Below are 26,352 nucleotides of genomic sequence, written 5' to 3'. Positions count from 1 at the left end.
TTGTGAATCATGAGATTTTCTTAAAGAATTTACCTACTTTATCCCCAAATCAAATTAAACATCCTTGCACAATTGGACAGAGTAAATGTTGGTCATATTGGTCATTTATTTTGTATAAAATATTTTGAATTTCAGGCCTGAAAATGTGCATCAATTTTTTTTTTAATCATGTGTATGTGCATCAAAAATGAATATTATTCCTCTGTTTTCTTTTGCCAATTGTGCAAAACTTTTTATTTTAAGCCTCAAAGATATCTACAAAGCTGAATTTCTGTACTTTCTCACAATGTCATTCTTAATATGTGGCACCTTTTAATTGGGTCAAGATCACTTTTCCCAACAAGATACAAGACAATATTTCTAAATTTTGGAGTAGCATGAAATCTAGAGTTCTGATAGGCTGGATAAGGTTTCAAAGTGTGCAGGTAATTTGATCAGATAATCAAATAGGGAGTGTGACCTTGGCGCGAACCCAGCACTGGAACCTTTGAGTGTGTGGTCTCTTTGACAAATCAGAGTGCAGTATTTTTGTTTTCAAGCTACTTAATGTACTTGGCCAATGAAAAGTGTGATCTTGACCAGATTAAACCCATTCTTATTTTGAAACTTATACCATTTTAAAGCATAGATATTCAGCTTTATCATGATCTAAAAATCATTTGGGCTCAAACAAAAGTAAAGTCAGGTAAAAATATTCATTTTGTAGCATATTATAGATCATAAGTTTCACCTACATTGCAAAATATTTGAATACGTTCAAGCACATGACCTGAAAGAATGATTCTTCTTCTTTACAATGATACCAAAATCTCGAAATTCGACAAATATTTAGAGCAGCAATGGCCGAATAGAAATAGGTGTTTTGGTCCGCATCAAGCTCATCAAATATACAAAACCTTTCTAGTCATGAATATCACTTGGATGAAAGAAGCCACTTTTTTTCAGGACCTGCCTACATACGGACTCATGTATACAAAGGCTATCCTTCATCGATTTATGTCCAGTTACCACAGTCCCCTTGTAAGGTGACAAATGCATTAACAGCTGGAAATGAGTTTAAAGTGACATCACATCTTACCTGCAAACCAGTGATCTAACCTGCATGACAATACAGGGTCCTGTCTGGCAAAGTATGAAGCAACTGTAAGGGATATCCCTTCATGACACTCTTAATTATCAGAATCCATTTGAAGAGTGCTACAAGCATTAAAAAGCTGTAGAAGAGCCTAGCGGATACAAATCATTATTCTTCATCAAGTGACCACAACATGAAACTGCTTTAGAAGAGTCCAAGTGATAACCCATAACTCTGTGACCACAGTATTACTGTAGAAGAGTATACATGTAGGTGATATCCCATCATAATTCTGTGACCAAAGACCTGACTTGCATAACAGAGTGGAGTCTAGTCTGAAGTTGAGCCAATGAGGTAGCGATGTCATCAAGAATGGCTGCCTATCAAGTAGAAAGCAAAAAAAAGAGAGAGAAGAGAATGTTGAAAGTGTCTAGCAAAGACAGACAGGCACAGAGATGTGCAGTTTTCAAGTTATTGCACTTAATTCAGGAAACAATACGATTTGGAATTGAACCCATGACCCTCTGTTTAGAAGACGAGTCAGAACCACTAGACCACGATGTGCCCACTGTTGAGGAGTCTACTGTTAAACTAAATCAAGTTATATACACAGTAAATGTAAATAGTAGTAAAATACCGGGTAAGTGAATTTAGTATCTTATAAGATGGGCATGCATGTTCATTTTTCGTTTTTACTTTAACTTTCGTTGCAAATACACTAAGTTAGGAATAAACCATGCATGAAATCTCATTGTGGCTTCAAACTTCTTATTTTTTGTAAATATAGGTCTTTAAAATTCAACTCACCACTCTTCCATCTCTGAGATCAAACTCGCTGCCCCACTGAATATTGTCCAGGTTTGCACTCAGCTCGGCAAGGCAGCTTACAACCAGAGGAAATAGTTCTTTGACCTGGGGGTGAAAGGTCGCCTCCACCCTGAGGAAGTCTCCTACTAGGGGTTGCTGGAGCCGGTTGATTAGCTCCTTCTTCCCCTGCAGGATCCGCTGGAGATGGCTGCTCAATGCATTCAGATTGGAGATCTTGGATTCTGGATAGAAAAGAATTACAGACATAATCAGCTCAAAACATCATTCCAAGTTTCTGATAAAAGAAACAGGGATAAACTATGAAATCTTTCTTCTTGGTTAGTTTTTGCATCGTTCTTGAAAGATACTTATATTGCTGTATTCATTTACAAATAGTTAATCTGCTGTAGTGACTTCATGCATTCTTCCCTTTATTCTTCTAATGATGTGATCATAGTAAAAAAAAACTGACGCGCATACACATTCTTATGAAATTAGAAACAGACACCCAAATTATTTCCACCCCTTTGGAATTATGTTTGTGTAATTTGTGGAGATAAAAAAGGGCAAAATAGTGAGCAATCACCTGCCAGTTTCTACTTTCTCCTCATCTACATGACAATATCAACATGATTTATCCAAATTAATCAGAGGTGATAAAAATCACATCCGATTTGAGGTGTGTATGGTCTTAAAAGAAATGCAAGATATACATGCATGATTCAGTCATACATATTGATGGCAGAGTCCAGTACCATCAATGTTGATTTTAATACACCTTCACCTTGTTTTTCTTTCATACTATTTTCATAGAACTATCATATACCATAGAACTATCCAAGGCGAAATATATTTCAATGATTTGTAACTTTATACGCTAATAGCATTTCTATTAATTTCAACATATGGTAAAAGAGCCTGTTGATTCAATGTCTTGCTCACAGCCATAGGTGCTGTGGCAGAGGCAGGGGATCAAAGTCAGATCGAACCCTGGACTTTCACATCTAGTCAGGCACCTTGGGCCACAGCACCTCCACATTGATGAGTAACTTACCAAGTAGGTCAAGGTGGGTGAGGTCTCTTGTCTCTTTATCCATCAGTCTGCATTGTATTTCAACATTCACCTACGGTTAAAATATGCAATAATCAATAGCCGGCAAATTTTTCAAGTGTTTTTAATATTTGGAGATGATTATAAAGAATGAGAAGTATTAGAATTAAGAAACACTCGTATTGACATTTGTTATTAATGATATTTATTGCTCCTTAATAGAGCAACTAATGAATTCTATTTACATTTCTAACAAAATTGATAATGACTATGTAATAGTGACAATAAAATATTAATAACGTTGAATTCATCAAAAATAAACCAAAGTTTGAAATAATCAAACCTCGTTTGAAATAATCAAACCTTGTTTTAATATAGCAATCTAAATTTTATTGTTAATTTTGGAACATATAGAATATTTTTGGTATGGTAAAAGTTACTTTCTATGAATTTTGTTCTGTTATACAGGTTTTCAAGCTATTCTATAATTTCATCACTTGAATGTATTCAACTTAGCCAGGGAGCTGTGATATCTGATCCAACAATAAAACCTTTTCTATTTAACTATTTAACAAGAATGACACAGCACAATACAATTCAGCAACAGATAATATGCAGACTCAATACCACATGAGGCCTTAAAATGTGGCAGGAGACAAAAAAAATGATTTTACTGTGTGAAGTTCCACGAACAAACTCATAACAAGGCATGGCACTGTAATGTCATGATTTTTCAATGAGCAATTCTTGGCTTAATACTCTTTACTTTCAGATTCGACATGAAGAATAAACAATAACAAGAGAATTGTCCCCTCATGTCTGATCACCATGGAAAATGTCACCACCACCTACCAATGGCAATATTCATGAATCTATGATCTATTCATGGTTGTTATTACTCGTCAAATCTTAACCTTTCTTGAATTTTTTCTATACTAATTAGAGCAAATTTGATGTCAGAGCAGAAAACCCCTTTAAATAATTTCACAAACCTGAACAAGTTGCTTTCTCTTCTCTGCTATTTCCCTAAGCTGTTCAATGAGTCTAAGTGATGGAGACTGCCTATGGAGGTTTTCTTCTATTTCTTTCATATCTTCTTCTCTCTTCTGCATTAGAAAAAAAGAAAACATGGAAAATGACATCTAGATCTAATTTCAATTTTTTCTTGGAAGTGTAGTATTTTCCAGATTTCATCCTACTTCATTTCTCAACTTTGCCTTCTATTCCTCATCATCTTCGAGAGGACGTTACCCTTGGATACCAGTTGCTTCCACTCCCTAGCAATAAAAGTCAATCCACCTAGGCATTTAATTTTCTAATTTTACTCCGTAAACAATTCATTTTGCGATGTAAATACCAAGTCTCTACCTACTTTGATACAATTTAATTATTATCTTTTATCTTATAAAGTTACTGAGGAAATTATTGCAAAAAAGAAAAAACAAACTCAATGAACACAATGTAAAATGGCAAAACATAAACAAGTATTTTTTCCATTGCATAAATTGCAACCACTGTAGATTAGTATTTTGTGTTAATCGTCTTTTGTGAGTTTGTTTAATCTTCTGTTCATGTTGTGGTGTGTTTTTTTTATGTCATATGTTTGGTCATGTTAATACATGAAAATGTCATATTTTTGGGTTGCGCTATACCACGACGACGCCAGGACGATCGTGGACCAACGGGTATTACCATACGTACCCTTTTTCTTCTCGGTCAATGGATCATCCTGCCGGCAGGACTAGGGTACAAGTTGCTTATAAATTATTCTGAGTACACAATTTATTCAGGATATTTTGTTATGTACTTACACAGTTTGCATCAATGTTCTGTTTGATTAAAGTGCAACGATATGTTTTGTATACTTTGATTGATTTTGTGACGAATAAAAACTGCAAAGATAAAAAAAAACATGCCAACAAGTGGTCAATAATGACCCTCACACAGCACACTCACCTGTGACTCACTATAAATTCCCTGAATTGGTACCTCTCTCTCCCCCCTCTCTCTTTATTTACACCCACCATCACATTTGGGATGAAAACTACTTCTTTCTTTTCTGACACACTTCTCAAAGTTTTCTTCTTTAGTAAACACGTGTTTTTAGAACGTCGTCAAATTACTTAATATTTTGGACTTCCATCGTCTTGCTTGGAGCAAACTTCATCCATTGTATCTTCCATCTCATCTCATATTCAAGTTTTCACACTACACTTTTTTTCCGTCATTTCACCAAGAGAAAAATCCTAAATACCGCTTGTGCTAGCCAAGTTAGATTTGTGATATAGTGATTTTGTGTATATTGTGTCAAATACTGGTATCGTGCAATTATTGGAACACTTTGAATATATTAGAGGATTGTCAGTTGGATGTCTCTACATGCATGAAGTCAGTGTTGGAGATTGGCTTATTACCATTTCATCTTATAACCAACCCCAGCTTCAGAAGTATTCATTTTGTATGAGGCTGAGCTGTCTGAAATGTTTAATTAAAAAGCATTGACACTCCTGCTTGAAAAATCCAGTCCAGACAGTTGGTCAACTTACTTTCCTGAGGTATGCACAATGAATATTAGATTAAGCGCAGTTTAAAACAGACTCTTTTACTTTGGAAAATTATTGAATTTTGGGCATTTCATGTTATGGCCACAAAATGCAGCCTCTCTTACCGAAATCCCAGAATCAAGTGTAAGGAGAATGGGTGCGAAGACATGTGGTACCATTTTTTTGTTAAATCTGAATGACTGGCCAAATTTTTTGTCTTCCCAAATCCAAGATTAGAAAAAAAAATCTCAATCAATAGGCGTAGTAGCCTACGGACAATTATTAACAATGAAGTGGATTGGCTGGCACGTTTGTTACAATCTTATAAGCGAATCGTGCTTAAAGTGTAACTCGCCGGGATAGTGTAACTCGCCGGGTAAGTGTTCTATTGCAAATATAATGTACGAGCGCACAGTGAATGGGGAGTTTATGTGAGAATATCGCTTCAGTACAAAATATTCACGCACAAACACTCTGTATGTTTTTTTCCAACTACTGAAGTTTTTCTTTTGTAGTGGGGAGTTGTAGTCCGTTCTAGAGAAAACACATCTTTCTCATCACAAAATAAGAGATTTAAGATATAATAACCTGGTAAAAAACTGCAGCATATCTTTTATTTAGAGCAAATCATAGGCGATCGTGTACGTGTGCATGCAGTGGATCCTATGCGTGCATCCGGTGCGTTGGTGTATACAAACAAAATGGTACCATACAACACAGAGGCAGTGCGCGCACACACTGGACACATTTTCAATAAGCTAGGGAGCGAGTTACACTATAGCAAGAGTTTACAGTCTAAGACCGTAACACACGTTCGTATGCTCAGCTAGCTGTAGCTGCGCTGACGGCGATCCTGATCTTTTTGCCATCAAAATTCGCTATTTTTCAGCATAATTTTTGGAAAGGTGCAGGTGGTAAGCTGAATGTATTTAATATAAATACATCACTTCCCTTTTCCCTAGAACCCTATTCACTAATTTTACAGCCGAATCTTGTTGCGGTGGCGAAATATTTAGACTCTTCCAACATGTCTAAGTCATTTCTATGAAGTATGATGTCATCATGCTAAATGATTGTCTCACTACTTCCACTGCGAGCTCTGGCACATGATCATTTGACAATTGACGACAGATCTGTTGTTCTAAAGCCATTTTCCGATCGGATTTCTTGGTATGAACAACTGTTTTGCAGTGGGTTTCGGGTATGGCCAAATACTACATTCTATATAATTTTTTATCTTTTATTAATCTATCACTCTTTTTCCCTCGTAAAATCTATTCTTATTGTTCCTATACTATAGTATATAACTTCACCTAAAGTTACTCTCCCGCGTAAATCTATAGACCTATCGTTTATTGTTAATAAAATAATAGTCTAGTAGATCTACAAGCTCAAGTCAAGGACTAGCATCGCCGGTCCGCTGTAGCTCAAGCGACGGAACTCCTTGGCTTGAGCTTGGTCTGGGATAAGGCCTCGGTTTGGCTTACCTAGCCAGGAGGCTCCTAGAGAGTAAAAATCATTTACTAACGTATGCTTACTCTCCACGCGTCCATAACATTGGGAAAGAACAATAGGAAACAAGATGGCGGCGTAAACATCGGGCAAGTCTCCTCCATCTTTTCATCATGTTTTTCTCATTTTTTTTGATGAATTCTTGTTTAAAAATGAAATTGATAACGTAAAAATGTCGGAAATGAAGATGTATCCCACTTACATGTACATGATTTAGGGCTAGATCTTTTAGAAGGAATTAAAGTAGAAATCTTGGGGGCGAAAGTAGAAATCTTGGGGGAGAAAGTTTCAGGTCTTTTGGCAGAATGTGCAGATGAATGGGAAGGAATTCCTGGCTCCGTGGAGAGTAAGCATACATAAGTAAATGATTTTTTTACTCTCTAGGACTCTAGAAGCCTCTTGGCTAGGCTTACCGTGGCCGTGCATGGCCTTAACCTGGAGCCCAGGACTTATTCGTGTAACATTAGGCAGAGGGTACTCTCCAAAATGGGGTAAAATGGGGTCGCGTGTGTCATGATAGACCTTCATCCATTTAATCAAGGTAAGTACATAATTTCTTTTTTCCCCTTTTATTTGGAGTGCTATTGCGACCCCATTCTATCAATTTTGGAGAGTACCCATGTCGGCCTATATTGGCAGACGAGTCCTGGGATCTGTTGCATGAAATGGTCTTTGGTAGAACCGCTATACGTATGAACGAGAAATCGCTCAAACTGTTTCACAAAGCCGATTTGGGCAATACGAAGAATGATCCTTGGAAAGACACCTCCAGACATGTCCTACGTAGGCATGATCTTCTTTGCACACCACCCACCACCGTCAGCATTGCGTTTACGGCAAGCCACACAGTCACTGACATATCACCATTAAACAATTATTTTTTTTGGGGGGGGGGGTCATTTCGAGTGCACTCTGATGGATTTTATATAGGATGGCACCAAGTTATTTTTTATATGGGGGTATAATTTCTTTTATTCTCCCTCCTGTCTTTTCCCCGCCCCGCCCCTTTTCCATTTTTTTTCAATTAAACTTGTAATATCGAAATGGGCAGCAAACTCTATCATTAGATAAACAACATGAAAACAATTTTTTAAAAAGAAATTACGAATGGTAAAAAACGTGCTTATAACGTTCAGCAAAAAAAAAAACAGGATACATAAAAAAACAAGTGGAATGCCTCTGGCCGTCTCACCTGCATCACGCAGTTCAATATAGCAGCAGTGCTGACTTTGAAAACTACTCTAACTCGCACAAGATGTTCAGTGGTACATGGTTACTATTATGTCCACTTTTTATGAACTAGACCAATAAACTTACAGAGATATGATGGTTATTCAACAAAAAAAACCCAATATGGCCAAAGTTCATTGACCTTACATGACCTTTGACCTTGATCATGTGACCTGAAACTCGCACAGGATGTTCAGTGATACTTGATTACTCTTATGTCCAAGTTTCATGAATCAGATCCATAAACTTTCAAAGTTATGATGGTAATTCAACAGATACACCCAATTCGGCCAAAGTTCATTGACCCTAAATGACCTTTGACCTTGGTCATGTGACATAAAACTCACGCAGGATGTTCAGTGATACTTGATTAACCTTATGTCCAAGTTTCATGAACTAGGTCCATATACTTTCTAAGTTATGTCATTTCAAAAACTTAACCTCAGGTTAAGATTTGATGTTGACGCCGCCGCCGCCGTCGGAAAAGCGGCGCCTATAGTCTCACTCTGCTTCGCAGGTGAGACAAAAACAAAAGAAATAGTGAGTGACATCATCAGCGTTCTCGCCAGTGTATAATACGCATGGTTCAAACACCATGCGTGCGGAAATGGAGACCAAGTGGAACCATGCGTAAAATTTCAGCGACATGCGTGGAAAAATTAAATGGAAATATTCAGAAAAAAATAATTCACTCCATGAACTCATCTTAGTGATATCAACTTCATTTATCGGGTTGCGCCGAAGTCCCACCAACTTAAGACCACTTACAGGCCTACTACGGCTAGGAAAGTGGCAAGGTGCTAGCTAGCTCGCGGCTGATATTGCGGGCATATGACAGCACGGTACGGTCGTTCCGTTGCCTATTCCCCCGTCTGCCCCGCACATCACACCGGCTATGCTCCATGACCTACCGGTAGCTGCGCTTACTGATATGATGGGAGTGGAACTTGGAATAAATGCATTGTATACAAGGAACATGTACTTGTACTGTGTTTGTCATTTATCCCGCCCTCTATACACACAATGAACGAATAGCAAAGGAGTTGTACTGTGTTTGTCATTTTATCCCGCCCTCTCTGCACACAATGAACGAATAGCAAAGGAGTTTGAGAACTGTGCGTGACCGCTATGGTGCATGGATGTTAGGCCTGGGACGATTGTCATTTTTACCATTCAATTATTTCCTGAAAAAATAATCGAATGATTCGATTGTTCGTCGGGAATCAAGTCTTTTAAGTCACAATAGTTGACCTAATTTTTTGCCCCTCCCCATGAAGAAATTTCCATCAAAGTCACATGTTTAGAATAAATGAAAGTAGGACCTTTTTCCCCTTCTCCATGATATTTATATCAAAAGAAACTACATGAAATGAGATTAAAACTTTCAGTTTATTGTTCCAATGAAAATCCTTCCTAAATCCATGCTGGTACTCTGGTATTATGCATGCATCCCTCCAAGTGCCACACCCCTGCATATGAATGAATCAGCCCAGATCAGCCGAGTCCAAAGTCCAAAGCCCAAAGATGTAAACAACTCATTCATGAACTATTCTTTGAGACTGACCCCAGGTGGAGCATTTCTTGAACAATTTCATCCCTTGCCCACACCATGTCCCCGCCCCCACTTGTGGCACTGCCCACGATTCTACACATGTATTTCAAAAAAATATTTTGCAAAATATTTAATTTGAAATACCTTTTAAAATTACGATTTTTTATCATTTGAACCTACATGTATAACTGGGTCTATTTTTGGAGACTAGTTAGCGTCTCTATTTGATGAAAAGGATGTCGCTTCCGCGCTCCGCGCGGGAGGGGGTGAACCCCCCCTTCCGCACCCACCCCCCAGGAGTGGCAGCACAAGTTCCCGACATGGGTGAATTTTTTTCTGGCGAGAACGCTGGACATCATCTACTCTCTCATTTGGATGTAACTGGCTCGTTCATATAACTATTTTGGTACAAATAAGCGAAACTTTGAAATGTCATTAACTTTCTTATTTTACATCAGATTTTGATGAAATTTTCAGCACTGTGCTTGTCTGATTTTTTTTAATTGTTCAAAATCAACATTTGTCTTAGGTGGACTTGACCTTTAACTTTGAAATGTTGAAAATATATATTTCTATATTCTTAAAACTTATATTTTTATATAAACTTCCATAAATTTATCAACTTTAAATATGACCGTTTATGGTCGTTATTTTTAGCATTGTTTCTGAAAATTGTGTTTTTTCTGCGGATTGATTTCACAGATTTTTCTATGTTTACTATTGCAAAGCAATACTTTACCCATTTGGACATGTTTGGAGCAATTTTCATATCTTGCTTGTCTTTGATTACTCATTATGCAAATGTATGTTTATACTCTAAACACTCACATTTGTATTTCTTGCGTGATATCTAACAAATAAAATAAACAAATTGGATTTTTCACAAGCAGCCTCTCATATTTTCCTTTTTAGTCTCAAACAATCAGACACATTGATTTTGTTTACTCCATTCAAACCCAATTTTTACCTCAACAAATAACATTTAACGCATAAATTGCAAAATTATCATTTTAATTAAGTATTCTATAAAAAATCAGAATATTTAAGTAATACAATATCCACTTTACCCACTTGGACATGTTTGGAGCAATTTTCATATCTTGCTTGTCTTTGATTACTCATTATGCAAATGTATGTTTATACTCTAAACACTCACATTTGTATTTCTTGCGTGATATCTAACAAATAAAATAAACAAATTGGATTTTTCACAAGCAGCCTCTCATATTTTCCTTTTTAGTCTCAAACAATCAGACACATTGATTTTGTTTACTCCATTCGAACCCAATTTTTACCTCAACAAATAACATTTAACCCATAAATTGCAAAATTATCATTTTAATTAAGTATTCTATAACAAATCAGAATATTTAAGTAATACAATATCGAAAATGCTTAGTCAATTCAAGTTTTATGCCGGACAAGAGTACCTTTCGTTGAAATATCAATGAAAAGTGTCTCTAGATCTAGGTATGTTGCAAAAGCGCCCTCTAGGTGCATTCTGAATGAGGCATTGAGTGTGCTGGCTAGAATTGCAGGGCGACTGTGGGGGCATTGCTTTGTATTGTTTTTGCACGTGCAAGAAAAGATTATTCCCCATGGCATCATTGTTTTTACGTAGTTGAATGTTTATGGCAGCTGTATAAACTTGAAATTCTCACTTGGTGATCTTGCGACTCTGTGTGCTACCACTTGTTCACTGCTACCACCCTGCCTGTGGTGAATCTACAGGTAGGACTATGGTATGCCAATGTTGTACAGAGCACACACTTCAAAAATCATTAAAATTTCACTTTTGTGACCAAAATTACTAATTTTCATACAGTTGCAATTTATTTTTTCATTAGTAACTTGGGAAGAATTTTTGTATTCACCAGAGCGCTCAAAAACTTGAATTTTGGGCATATTTTTGTGTACGTCCTCTATTGGTGGAAAGTAATATGGCAAGAAAATTTTCATTTTTTGATCTCTATTTTTAATTAAAGGGGAAGTTCACCCTGAAGAAAAGTTTGTTGTAAAAATAGCAGAAAAAATAATAAAAAATATTGGTGAAGGTTTGAGGAAAATCCGTTAAAGATTAAGAAAGTTATTAGAATTCAAAGTTTTGGATTTGTGACGTCATATGCGAGCAGCATTCCTACATAGCGAATGGTAAAAAATCAATGAATTTCAAATTTTGTACGGTTCCTGATAACTTTATTTTGTTTTCTATTTATGATCGGGTGTGAAATGATTTGTCTATTGATATACAAAAGGCACAGTAAAAACCATTTTCAATTTTCTGAGAAAATGACATTTCATATATTTCTTACCATTCGCTTTGTAGGAATGCTGCTCGCATATGACGTCACAAATTCAAAACTTTGAATTCTAATAACTTTCTTAATCATTGACCGATTTTCCTCAAACCTTCACCAATATTTTTTATTATTTTTTCTGCTATTTTTACAACAAACTTTTCTTCAGGGTGAACTTCCCCTTTAAGAAAAAAAATGATTTAAAGAATCAAATTGAAATAAGAGCCAAGTAGTATGAATAATAGGAGTAATGAAAACTGTCAGTGTAAAAAAATCAAGCATTTGCCCCAAAGAAAAAGAGAAAATAAGCCAAACATTGCCACCCTTATTTTGCCACACATGGAGATATAAGTGAGAACAAGGTTATATTATAACCTTGTTCACTGAATGAGTGTGTGCTACTGGAACTTTGGCCTTGCTTTTAACCTCTTGCTATTCACATTTACAGGTATCATCGCACTCTAAAATGTTACTCTAGGCGACACCGCAATACTTACCCGTGTTAAGAAACTGAGACTCCACTCACGCGCATTTGGGCAGCCCTAGCTTAGAACTAAGCTTTCTTTCCGTAAAAAGTCTTTATTCTTATGATTCAATAAATGTTAATGAATATATAATTACTCTTAAATCGGTACTCACCGGTTCTTTTCTTGAATTTTCTGCCAAATTCCCACGCTTCTGGCTTCAATTCTGCGATGGATTCTGTTGCCATAGACAGCTACACATGCAACTCTATTTATAAATGGAGCGCCCCTTACGAGAGTTGTTAATGCCGCGGAAAAATTGTTAGGCATTTTGGCCTGTGGTCAAGGCGTTCTTTTGTTCTATTTTTTTTATAGGTATGAGATCGAAATCACAGCGACTATTCACACTGTTCCATAATGATTCCGAAAGGAGGTGCAGCACCCCCCACCCACATGGGCGCAAATCCCAGGGGGACACTTCCCCCTAACCCAAAATAGTAGGGGCACATTATCAAATGTCCCCTACTATTTTTGTTCTTTTATATATGATGGAAAGAAATAGGCCTACATCATTTAAATCGAAGTAAAACATGTATTTTGGACGAGACGACCTTCTTTTGGGGGTGATAAACCTTCCTTTTTGTTTTTTTTGCCTGTTTTCCAGCCCCTGGTCCCCTACCTTAGATTTCCACCCTTGCCTCCCACTACTCTTGATATTGTTTGCGAATCTGTTTTGTAAATTAAAGGGGAATTTCACCCTGATAAAAAGATGATGAAAATATGAGAAAAATCATTTCAAAATATCGATGAAGGTGTTATTTGACAAAAAATGGAGTTGATAGAATTTAGAATGCTTGATTTATTGTGACGTCTATAACGAGCAGTTGCTCTATCCTAAATATAAAATGCCCAAATTTCCCATTTTTAATGGTCCGTAACGACCCACTTTTTTCTTTTTGATAACAAGTATGAATTGATATAGGCCTACTAAAATGTACCATAAAAATCATTATCATGTATTTCTTGACATTTCATTTACTTTTTTACCATAATAATAGCTGCTTGCAAAGGCCTACGCCGTCACAAAAAAACCCGGGGGGCCGGGGGGGCACTTACATTGACGAGTGGATACCATGCGCGACCAAAAAAAAACGTAAAAAGGATGTCCTTTTCACGATAGGGCACGTTACCTATGTAACGTGATAAGGGTGTCAAAAACACAAAAATAACGAAAAAAGGGTATCTATTAATTCGCTAGGAAAACCGTCGTGTTTAGGGTCTAATTTGCGGGGATGATAAAACAAAATCAAAATGTTTTATAAAGGATGTCCTTTTTGCTCCAACACTTCGTGTTTAGAGTCCGATTTGCGCGAGGTGTAGAAGGTGGGGTCGTACTAAACCAAATAAGGTAAAGCCGACGACCGAAGGACCCGTAACAATAAAACATTCCTGTACTTGTTTAGGGGTTCATTTCAGGGAATATTTGCCAAGAGTATCGTTTTGTTTCCAATACTTGTTAAGGGTAGGGTTTCACACGCCAATACTTGTTAAGGGGTGCATTTTCAGAATATGGAAATTACATGTTTAGGGTGCTTTTCGAGACCCCATGGTCGCGCATGGTATTCACTCGTGAATGGAAGTGCCCCCCCCGGGCAAAAAAAAAAATCTTACCTTTGAAAAAGATTGGTGGGGGATGGATTTTCCTCGAACGCATACCAATTTTTTTTCTGCTATTTTCATAATAAACTTTAAATGAATTCAACTTTGCACTACTTAATTTTTTCAAAGACAAAATAACAAAATTACATCTCGTCATCATCATCATCACCACTATCATTAGCATCACCATCATCATCACCACAACCGTCACCACAACCATCATCATCACCAAGATAATTTTCATCATCGTCATTGCCATCATCATCTTTTTTTTTTCTTTATTTTTTCCCCATCCCTTCTTTTTTTTTCTTCCAATATTCCTCCTTTTTTTAGAGCGGCACACCGTCATGCTCCCTCACTGATTATCCGCCTCTATATGCTTGGTGTTGTATAAATTGGCGGATACCTGAATGAAATACTGAAGAGAAAATAAGGAAAGGGAAAAAGTAAGAAGAAAAAGAAGATGAGGAGAAGAAAAAAAGAAAGCCAAACAAATGAAACAAAACAATGTCAAAATTTCGTAATAAAGTCTTCTACATGTACGTCAGTTTAATAATGATGTTTTCATTGAAATGAGAACAAAAAAAGAATTGAAACCATAGCCGGCGGAAGCGGGGACGTTCCCCCTAAATTTGTTGTTGACCTTTTTTTTTTTGCTTGTCAATTTATTTTCCTACGTCCCCCCTAAAATGTTTGGGTTGAGAGCCTTTTTTTTGCTTGTCAAAATTTTTTAGGTTGTCCCCTCCTAAAATTTGGGGCTTCCCCCGCCAATGATTGAAACAGGACTACATTATAATATAGTGTAAAGAAATAGAGGGAAGCTCCGAGACAATAAAAAGGTTGAAAAAGAAAAAAATGTGAAAACACAAAGCTCTCACAACATGAGCATAATAACAAATAATAACAAATAAGCGAGGACAAGTAGCTGAGGGACCCCCCCCAACTCTCTCTCTCTAGTTATCTATCTATCTATCCGACTCGATTATATAAGAGAAGAATTTACTAATCAAAATATTATGAGCAAAAAGCACGAGCTGATATTTTTTATGAATATTCAAAACTGATAGAGAGACGCAATCGAATTATTCGATTGCGACAAAATTGATGATCTGAGAATTTATTGTTTTTAGGAATTCATTAAAAGCATAAAGTTGATCAGCATTAAAATATGGCAGGCGCAACGCATGAGCTAAAGCTTTATAGGCATACACCGATAAAAAATTTTAAGTATTTTTGGTAATCATGAAAAAAAACTGATATTTCATGAAAGAAAGCTCAAATCCCGAGGAGGAATATTCTTATGAATTGACTTTAAAAAAAACTGTGGTAAGCCCCATTTAATATTTGATTATAAGTCGAATAAAACAGTAAAAGCTGACAAACGTTCGCGTGATATTTGGCAACCTCCCCCCAAAAAAAAAAAATAAATAAATAAAAAATATAAAAAAGTTTTTAACTATAATAATGATCGAAGGTAATTTTGTCTCGCGTAGAACTGGACAAATGAAAAAAAGATTGTCACTAAAAAAATGAAGGTAATTTTGACCCACGTAAAATTTGGCGAGCCCCCCCCCAAAAAAAAAGGAAAAAAGGTTTTAACAAGCAAAAAAAGGCTAAAAAGGAGAAAGAAGAGACAAGAATAATTATGAACGAAATATCCCCATTACAAATAATGCTGTGATCATCATAAGGGAGGGGTCGCATAACTAGTATGAACAACGTATTTAATTCCAAAATATTTACTACAAATCTCAATAGGGGGATCGGGCAGAAATGCTCACCCCACCCCCCCCCCCCCCCCCCCCCCCCCCCCCCCCCCACTGATTCCAATCAATAATGACATTTATCTGCAATACTGATACTTTGGAATCAAGATACTGAAGATTGATACGCTTTACATAAATTATGAACGTCTGACAAAAAGATAATCTACCGATCACCTGACCGATCAGCTGACCAGTTCGCGTATTACTTCGGAGTTGATCACTCGTCGCAGCTGTGTGGAACGCTCACCGAAAATCAACAAAAAGGGCCTGAAATGTAAGTTTAATGATAATATATTTTAATTTGAACTACTTAATTAATACTTTTAATGTCTCCCCAACAAATGAAAGTCATATCACGTAACTCCAATTTGTATTAAGGCGTACATTTACCAAAGTCTTGGGTTGGAAATCAGAACAGCATTGTCTAACCCATATTTTTGGGTAATGTCGCCTATGAGGTCCATACATGTTAATGTTTGGACCTCATTGGTACTAGGAGTGTAAAATGTATTCATTCCGATAGAGTAACATTTAAACTATATTGTGGTGAAATTTGAGTGAAATCTACTGACGCTAAAGATGTTTTTTATGTCCCTGTTTCGGCGGCGTCTGTTATTTTTGGGAGTGTTTTGGGGCACTTCCATATGTAAATGCATGCGCATTGCCGTTTTCTATTAGTGCACCTTGGTCCCAGTTAAGATCACAACTTTTGGCTTAAAAAACAAAGGAATACATAAGAATTGAATAGGCGATTTATATGACCTTAAAACTACAATAACTTTCTTATTTCTGGGGCTATTGAGATAAATGAGGTGTTAAATTAAAGGTCTTGATGAGCCCTAAATGATGCCATGAAGAAAACACCTTATTTCTGAGATTTATTTTTTTTGCAACATGGCTACTAGTACTAGATCTAAAAGTAAAACATTAAAACAAGGACACCGTGTTCTAATTTAAGGGAAATAATGAAAATTTACATTTTATCCAGTTCGCTTGCGAATCTTTCAAGTTTTTTTTTCTCCTTTAACCTCATAAAGTAAGTTCCATACATCAATTCTACAATCACAAATAAATAAAACATTTGATCTCCATGATATCTGAAACTAAAGTTCGTCATTCCGATTGAATGTTCAGGCGACCATCAAGACTATTTTCCGACATGTCCGAAATCGATAACAAACGATATCGCGGACTTGGGAGACAAAATTGCTTTCGGCAAAATCGTGATATAGGCCCCGCTCGAGAAACACTTGTAATCGATTATAATACCTCAATATCTAGGTTGCTAACTTCAGCTCACTATATATACTCGTGATATAGGCCCCGCTGCTGTGTTGAACGGCTTGGAATGTCCGTGCGCGGGGCCTGTTTCACGAGTATAGTACTATAACCGTTATATAGGCCCCGCGCTACGGCACTTCAGTCACTCCAACACAAGAGCGGGGCCTATATCACGAGTATATATTAAGCTTGCATTCTAAGATAGTCGCGAAACAGGCCCCGTCCAATGCACTTGTCCCTAGCATTCGCACGTGTGTGGGGCTCGGATGACGGCTATATTAGTATACTCGTTATCGAGGCCCCTTACACTGTTATATCATGGAAAATAACGTGGTCATGGGGCTTGTTTCCCCGCGGCCGGTGAGAATTATCATGGGCGGCACTGTTATCGAGGCCCCTTACACTGTTATATCATGGAAAATAACGTGGTCATGGGGCTTGTTTCCCCGCGGCCGGTGAGAATTATCATGGGCGGCACTGTACCGGGGGAGGGGGCGGGGCTCCAATTTATTTTCCAAATAAACAAGGAGAGAGGACATTAGTTCACTTCTTCAGAAATTTATTTGTCGATTTATTCGTATTAATATAGTTATTAACTTGTTCGTTTATTTATCAATCGATTGTTTTTATTAATTAATGTATTAATTAAACATTGAATTCATTTGTTTTCAGTGTTATGTTTTTTTTCTTTTGTGATATAGAGTGTCAGAAGTATCATTCGTTCTAAATTATTTTTATGTGCGGAAGTTCATTTATTTCAATCTATTGTACTAGTAATTGATTAGTTAATGTATTTCTATTGATTAATAAATATTCATTAATCATCTAATTTATTTGTTTTCATTTTTTTTGTGATGTAGAGAGTCAGAGGTATCATTCGTTTTTAATTATTTTTATGTGTGAAATTTCATTTATTTATTCATCAATCTATTTTAATTGATTAATTAATGAATTTTATATTTATTAATTAATCCAGGTTAATCATTTAATTTATTTCTTTTCAGTTTTTTTTCTTCAGTGAAGTAAAGAGTCAGAATCTTCATTTGTTTTTAATCATTTTTATGTGTAAAATTTCATTCATTTATAAATTGATTATTGTGTTTATTCATTAATCATTTAATTTATTTGTTCTCAGTTTTTTTCTTTTGTGATATAGAGAGTAAGAGTTATCATTCGTTTTTAATTCTTTTGATGTGTGGAAGTTCATTTAATTTATTTGTCAATCTATTTTAATTGATTAATTAATGTATTTATATCGTTTTATTCATTAATCATTTAATATATTTCTTTTCAATATTTTTCTTATTTTGTGATATAGAGTGTCAGAGGTATTATTCGTTTTTAATTCTTTGTATTTTTGGAAAATAATTAATTGATTAATTCATTCATTTATTTATTTATTATCTATATATTTATTATTTTTCATCTTTTTCATCTGAGTTCTTTTGGTGATACAGGGTCATACATTTAATTTATTTTTCATTTATTTTTATTCATTCGGTTAGTTATAATGGCTATACAAAATGATGACGGCAATCATTGTAAAGCTTAGCCTTTCTTCTCTTTCACCTGGTATTCTCAGAGGATTCCTCGATCATTCAAGCATGAATGACTTTGACAGTTTAAAAGCATAAATATATAATCTGAATTAAAAATAATCGTTTACCTTTTTTGAATTAGTCGTAGTTGAAGGTGTTATAGTAACCTTATTTTTCGTTCCATAACAGGAATTTATATTTTGTTTAAAGGTCAAGTTCACCCCCAGAGAAATGTTGATTTGAATAAATAGAGAAATATCAAGCTAGTATAACGCTGGATATTTCAAGTTGTGATATTTTAAAGTTTCGCTTATTAGTGATATATATTATGCACAACTCATTTGCATGCAAATGATACAGTTGATGTCCCTCGCTATTTCTTTTCTTTTTTTTGAATTATGCAATATTTCATTTTCACATATTATACAATACGGGCCAACGTGAATGAACCATATGTTCAGGAGGGAATTGTTTCACTTGACAATGAGAAGAAAATTGGAAAATATAATATTTCATACAATACAATACTAAAGAAATAGTGAGTGGGTTGCGTCATCAGTTTCCTCATTTGCATACCGACCTGGATGTGCATATACTTCTATTATTTTAAATTAAACTAAACTTCAAAATGTTATAACTCTCTTAATTTACTTCCGATTTTGGTGAAATTTTCAGCGTTATGATCGTTCGATTTTCCTCTTTTTATTCAAAACAATTTTTCTGTTGGGGTGGACTTGTCCTTTAAATGTTGATGTATTTGTTTGTATTAAACTTTTTGTTTTATTTGATGTTAGACCTATACCATTATCGTTAATTTCTCGTTTTTGCTTATGGATTTGATCTCTCTGTATTCCGTATAGTATTAGAAATATATAACAAAATATATTCTGTTATCTTACTAAAGCCAATACGTGAAACTGTAGAGAGAGAGGGGGGGGGGGGGGCTAATGCATTACTTATTTCACGTTCTCCTTCGTATTGTTTCACTTACTTATTCATTTCCTGGTTTATTCATATACATGTATTCTTTTATTCGTTCATGTTTGCAGTGTTTTGGGGAAAAAATGTTGTCTATTAAGTGACACGATAAGGGGGCATTTTACCCTGACGCAAAGTTGATGATAAAACAGAAACATAGAAAAAAAATATTCTTAAACTAAATGTTTGAAGAAAATATTTGTTTTTATTGTCTCGCATTTTGGTTAAGAACTTCGATATTCTCTAATGAATTAGTGTTTATTATATGAAATTGTATTCTACCCATTTATGTAATGGATGTCTTGCTAAGATCAATTGTAATTGTCACTTTCACTTGCCCAGTAACCTGCACAATCAAGGTACTAATTGATTGATTTGTTTTCTGTTCCAATCATGAAGAAGCGAAAACGGAAATCAGCCACTTAGTTTGGTTTTTGAAAACACAAAAACGAAATCATAACGAGAAAAACGTGTTGTGATTTGGCTTTTGTATATAAAAAAAAAACAGAAAAATGAAATTAGAAATACTTTTGTGCTTTATCTGATTTCTCATTGTAAATTTGTGCATTTATATAATTATTAAAAACATCAGAACATGCTACGATTTGTGACCTCATTGAACATGTATGATGCAACTGCATGACAAACAGCGCCTATAGAATTGTTGGATGTCGCCTGGAAACAGGATACTATGTTAGTATGAAACTATATGTACATGTAAATCAATGTCAAATAATGATATTTGCAGATGAATCCAACATGATGCAAGCAATATCATTTTGGATATATATCGTAAATATAATGCTAAAAATAAAGTAAATTTCTTACCCTCCAGAAACTATTAAACGGACGAAACTGACAAGTTAACAAATGTCACTGAAACACAACAGTCATATCATTTCGTCTTCAAGAAATACAATTATATAAACGAAAAATAAAGCATGATCTGATTATCAAACCAAGAATTATGTAAATCTCAAATATAGAGAAATGAACAAAAAATATCCCCGCCAAATGTTCGATAAACGCTTAAGCAGGGCACTGGGAATGATTTTTATAAGTAGGGGGTGCTGTGGGTTTTTTTTATTAAGTGGCAAAAAAGAAAAAAAATATTATACTCCAAGATGATGGGGATTTTGGTAAAAAAATATTGCTCCCAAATAAAAAAAATAATTATAGACCTATAATTTTATGCTCCCATCTATTCAAAGAAGACAACGGTTCAAGGAAAACGCCAATAGGGAAATCATTCAAAATACACTATTTTTTATTTGATTGATTTGATTTATTGTTTTCTTCTGCATCCATAACATTTGTATAATACATTTTTTATAACACAATAAACATAATATGTTAGCATTTTTGGCATAAATTGTAAATAAAGATTACTAAAAAGATAATTCCAGACAAAAATGATTAACTATATGATGTTCACAATTTGCAGAAGGATTGTCATCATAAGCAGATTGCTTGAAAAAAATGACAATCCAAAACTTATACTAATTGAATTAATACATTTATAACATTGATAAAGCAGAATGGGCATATTCTTTCAAATAGCTCAGGGTGATGGTGATATGATGATGATGAGTTTGTTTTGCAATGGATCAAATTCTACAAGAAAAGTTCAGTGTTGAACAAGATGCCCCCCTCTCACTCCCTTGTCAGCAGTGCTTAAAAACTTAAAAACATACTCTTTTCGTGTCGATATATATCAACAAAATTCAACTCGAACTTCGATAGCATTCGCATCCTATTTTCAAGCGTGAAAAAAAAATCAGCTCGCGCCCCTTTCATATCCTGTTAATGCGTCACTGTAAAGTCCTTTTCCCTTTTTTGGTTTAGTAATTAAATATTAAATAAATGTTTGTTGTTTAGGGTTAAAGAGAGCTTAGTGTGCTCTAGTCATAGCGCTTAATACATGGATTATAATACACAAAATGTTCGCAGTTAGCGTTCTCGTTTATTTCGGCCGTATGGTAGGCCTACCTTGTAGGTAAAAATTAAAGTAAAATGTACATAAACTACCATATCACCCCCCAAAAAAAATGTACCTCTTCCTCTTTGAGTGGCCGATGAATGGCAATGTGTCCAACCAGCCTGTATCCCCGCCCCTTTAAAATTACTGGACCCGTTCCTGCGTACGACGCATTCAATCATGCAGACAGACCTATGCACCACCAACTTTCTTCTCAAATTTGCACCCCCCCCCCCCCCCCCCCCGCCCTGAAATCTCGGATCTGGGGGACACATTAAATTCCTTAAAATGAAAAATCACAGAAAAGGAAATAGAATAATTCGTGCATAAAAATAAATTATAAGAACACATTGAGACACTTTTTCCGAAATTATTAAATCTTTTAATAAAAACGGGAAATCGGGGGGGGGGAGGGTATTAGTAAGTAAATGAATACCGTGTAGGCGAAGAAAAAAATGCAATATTTGGATAGTGAATTATTAATGAAATGACGATGATCAATTTTTTTTTATTTGTTGATGCGGAATGTCGTTATTTCCAGCAAACAAAAATCCATTATCATTAAAACTATACAGTTACAATCTTCAAGTGGCTTAATCAGTATTAAAGGGATGGTCCGGGCTGAAAATATTTAATCTCAATACATAGAGTAGAATTCATTGAGCAAAATGCCGAAAATTTCATCAAAATCGGATAACAAATAATAAAGCCAAGTACCTGCTCCTGCTGCCTGCCATATTTCTTCTCTACTTAGTGTATTGCACTGCTCTGTCCCTTCTGCCCCCTCACCTCCCCCTCTCTTAAAATATTGTATAACGTAAATATTTCTTTACATGACCCATCAGTTACGTTTTTTCAAGTGCACAAAAATTGTATTTATTTTTAAACAAATTTATTATTACAAACCAATATTTATTTGTTGTAGTTTTATATTGAAACTAAGTTAGGGGCTTGCCGCCTGTACAAGCTTTGCTTTTTTCGGCAAGTCCCTCCGTTTTACTTTCAAATACAAATGTAATTTCAGACAAATTTATTTACTCAATTGTGTTCTTTAAATTTATGATTATTTATGTATACATATTATATTTCGTAGTATTTTCGACCTTGTTTTGTTATGTTTATTATATTATTGCTATGTTCATTATACTATTGTGAAACGGAAATAAATAAATCAATCAATCAATCAAAAGTTATTGAATTTTAAAGTTGAGCAATATTTTACGAAAACAGTCGTCATGAATATTCACTAGGTGGGTTGATGATGTCACATCCCCACTTTCCGTTTTCTTATCTTTCTACATAAAATCATGTTTTTTTTAATTATTTCATACTTGTGTGAATAATATATCTCCCTTATAATGAAATAAATTGCAGCTATGAATATCTAATGCACTAAATCAATTGACATTCCAATTTTCTAGTTCTTGGAGGGAAAAAATTGAACAAACCTAATTTCACATAATAAAATACAAAAGAACAAGTGGCGATGTGACATCATCAGCCCACCTAATGAATATTCATGGCGACTGTTTTCACAAAATATTGCTAAACTTTAAAATTCAATAACTCTATTATTTGTTATCTGATTTTGATGAAATTTTCGGCATTATGCTCAGTTAATTCTACTCTATTTATAAATAAATACTTTCATATCATACTGGCATACTGCATATCAACGAACGGTATTTACGTAAAAACAGAAATTGTACTTTGAAAGTAGGACCTACTTTATACGTAAAATAGATATGTATAATGATAGGCCTATCCCCAATTGTTGGGGCGGGGGGGGGGATAGGTCTCAGATTAAGTTGATTATATAGTGTAGATACAGCTGTATCCTCAAGCAATAATGAAATTGATCAAAAGAAAATTATTAAATCTTTCCCGAATAAATATGCCTATTCGTTTTCTTTTCTGAATGAATGAAAAGTGGGGAAGCGGGGGGGGGGGGGCATTTATGAAAGGAAAGAAAAAAATATAATAACTTGATAATACACAGGAAGCCAGATAAATGCTACAATATTGAATTTTGAATATGTATGTACATTTGTAGTCTTATATAAATATATATTGACTACTACATCCAGGTGATTATAGATATATGATACATGAATGAATAAATGGATTCTTTCGCAGCATTACGTCAAGTGAAAGATTCGGAGGAAATTATACAAGTACTATATAATTTGATTATTGATGACACCTCCCTCCCTACAAAAAATAATTACAATGAAATGCGGGGGGGGGGCTCCAATTTATTTTCCAAAAACAAGGGGAATGATAATGAACTTCCACATATAAAAAGAAATAAAGACGAATGATGCCTCTGACTCTCTATATCACAAAAGAAAAAAATGAAAACAAATAAATCAAATGATTAATAGGTAAATATAAATACAATAATTAATCAGTTAAAATGAATTGAATGAAATTTCACACATAAAAATAATCAAAAACGAATACCTCTGACTCTCTACATCAAATGATTAATGGATAAATACAATAACTAATTAATTAAAATAGATAGATTAAATGAACTTCCACACATAAAAAGAATTAAAAACGAATATAATACCTCTGACTCTCTATATCACAAAAGAAAACAAAACTGAAAATGAATAAATTAAATGATTAACCTGGATTAATTAATAAATTAAAAATACATTAATTATTTAAATAGATTGATGATTAAATAAATGAAATTTCACACATAAAAATAATTAAAAAACATCACAAAAGAAACAAAATGAAAACAAATAAATGAAATGATTAATGAATAAATAATTATTAATCAACATAAATACATTAACTAATCAATTACAATAGATTGAAATAAATGAACTTCCGCACATAAAACTAATTTAAAACGAGTGATACTTCTGACTCTTTATATCACAAAAGAAAAAAACATAAATACATTAATTAATAAATACCATCGATTGGTAAATAGAGTCAATAACTATATTAATACATGAATAAATCGACAAATAAATTTCTGAAGAAGCAAACTAATGTCCTCTCTCCTTGCTTATTTAGAACATAAATTGTTGCCAAGCCCCCCCCCCCGGCACCCTACAGTGCCGCCCATGATAATTCTCACCGGCCGCGGGGAAACAAGCCCCATGACCACGTTATTTTCCATGATATAACAGTGTAAGGGGCCTCGATAACGAGTATACTAATATAGCCGTCATCCGAGCCCCACACACGTGCGAATGCTGGGACGAGCGCATTGGACGGGGCCTGTTTCGCGACTATCTTAGAATGCAAGCTTAATATATACTCGTGATATAGGCCCCGCTCTTGTGTTGGAGTGACTGAAGTGCCGTAGTGCGGGGCCTATATAACGGTTATAGTACTATACTCGTGAAACAGGCCCCGCGAACGGGCATTCTAAGCCATTCAACACAGCAGCGGGGCCTATATCACGAGTATATATAGTGAGCTGAAGTTAGCAACCTAGATATTGAGGTATGATCGATTACAATTTTTTTTCTCGAGCGGGGCCTATATCACGAGTATGCCTTGCTCTCGTGAAACGGAAAGCGCTGATTTGTCGCCAATCTTCCTATCTCGGAAGAATGGAGTCTTGCAGGACTACGCCGGCTACGACGTATCGCTGATCTCGTCATACAACAGCCACAGGCCCCTGGGCTCGGCTTCGGCCCGGTTCGCGGGCCGGGCCCGAGCTCCCTGGCCTGGGTTAGCTAGGCCTAGGGCCTAGGCCCCCGCCGCCCCGGGCTAGGCCTCAACTCAGACTTACCACTCGGAGATGTCCCGTTTTCTCTGCAAAACGAATAATACTCGAAGTAGCTGATATAGAGTGTACATCTGAACACCAAGGATTAATACTTCTGTTTGATTTGTTGAACGAAAACTCGTCCATTTTTGTGATTCGATTTCGAAGGTTCCGCTAGATTAAAAAAAGAGAAGTGTTGACGCCCTCAACGCCTTATCCGTCAATGGAAAAAAGGAGACATCGACAAAGAACTCGTTGAATAAAAATGATTCATGGGGGGGGGGGTGGCTAACCTTTAGCCCCAACCCCATAGGCGGATCCAGGAGGGCTCGAGGGCCCGGGCCTCCCTATTGCATGAGCCCAAAAAAAGGGAAAAAAAAGGGGAAAGAAAGAAAAAAAGGGAAAAGAGAGGAGAAAAAAGAAGAGGAAAAAGAAGATGAGGAAGACTTGGAAAAAAATTATAAACTTTAAGCTCGCGGTCGGCGTTCGCATTGCTTATTAGGTGATTTACATATCTTGCTCAATATGGAGCTTAAAATATCAAGTTTTTGAGTAACATACAAAACATATTTCAGCTCGGAAATCGTACTTTCATTATTTTGTTTGATTTACAAATTGATTTTTTTAAGTGCTTTGTAAGAATGTCAATTTTATCATAACAGTTTTACGTATATTAAAATTTCTGCTAGCGCTTCGCGCTTGCAGTAAGTATTTAGTTGCATGCACATCTGTTCAGGGTCACATGCATTTCCCAGAATTTAGGACAAAAATCATGAAATCTAAAAAAAAAAAAAAAAAAAAAAAAATTTGCTCCCCGGGCTTCGTGCCCACACTATTTAAATAAGCCTTATTATGAGAATATAATATATTTATGTTGATTTA

At 35.3% G+C, this 26,352-nt stretch overlaps 1 protein-coding gene across 1 annotated transcript; it reads right to left on the bottom strand.

The window, feature by feature from the left end:
* Positions 1-951: 951 nt before the first annotated feature.
* Positions 952-25,673, bottom strand: LOC121423122. Its single transcript, XM_041618411.1, has 5 exons — positions 25,495-25,673; positions 3,926-4,039; positions 2,937-3,006; positions 1,883-2,124; positions 952-1,455 (listed from the first exon to the last, which is right to left on the bottom strand). Exons 1-5 carry the CDS (start codon positions 25,615-25,617, stop codon positions 1,360-1,362), a joined length of 645 nt encoding a protein of 214 aa, XP_041474345.1. The 5' UTR covers positions 25,618-25,673; the 3' UTR covers positions 952-1,359.
* Positions 25,674-26,352: the final 679 nt, after the last annotated feature.

This window comes from Lytechinus variegatus, chromosome 10 (genome assembly GCF_018143015.1).
Source record: "Lytechinus variegatus isolate NC3 chromosome 10, Lvar_3.0, whole genome shotgun sequence".
Classification (NCBI taxonomy): Eukaryota; Metazoa; Echinodermata; class Echinoidea; order Temnopleuroida; family Toxopneustidae; genus Lytechinus; species Lytechinus variegatus.
This window is presented reverse-complemented; position numbering and strand designations above follow the sequence as displayed.

Bases quoted from the DNA above. Each gene is read 5' to 3' on its own strand.
- LOC121423122 (XM_041618411.1), bottom strand. From the start codon at position 25,617: ATGGACGAGTTTTCGTTCAACAAATCAAACAGAAGTATTAATCCTTGG. The intron at 3,007-3,925 runs GTTTGTGAAATT...TTTTAACCGTAG, and splicing joins AGAGAAAGCAACTTGTTCAG to GTGAATGTTGAAATACAATG. The intron at 1,456-1,882 runs GTGAGTTGAATT...TCTACTTGATAG, and splicing joins ATCTCAGAGATGGAAGAGTG to GCAGCCATTCTTGATGACAT.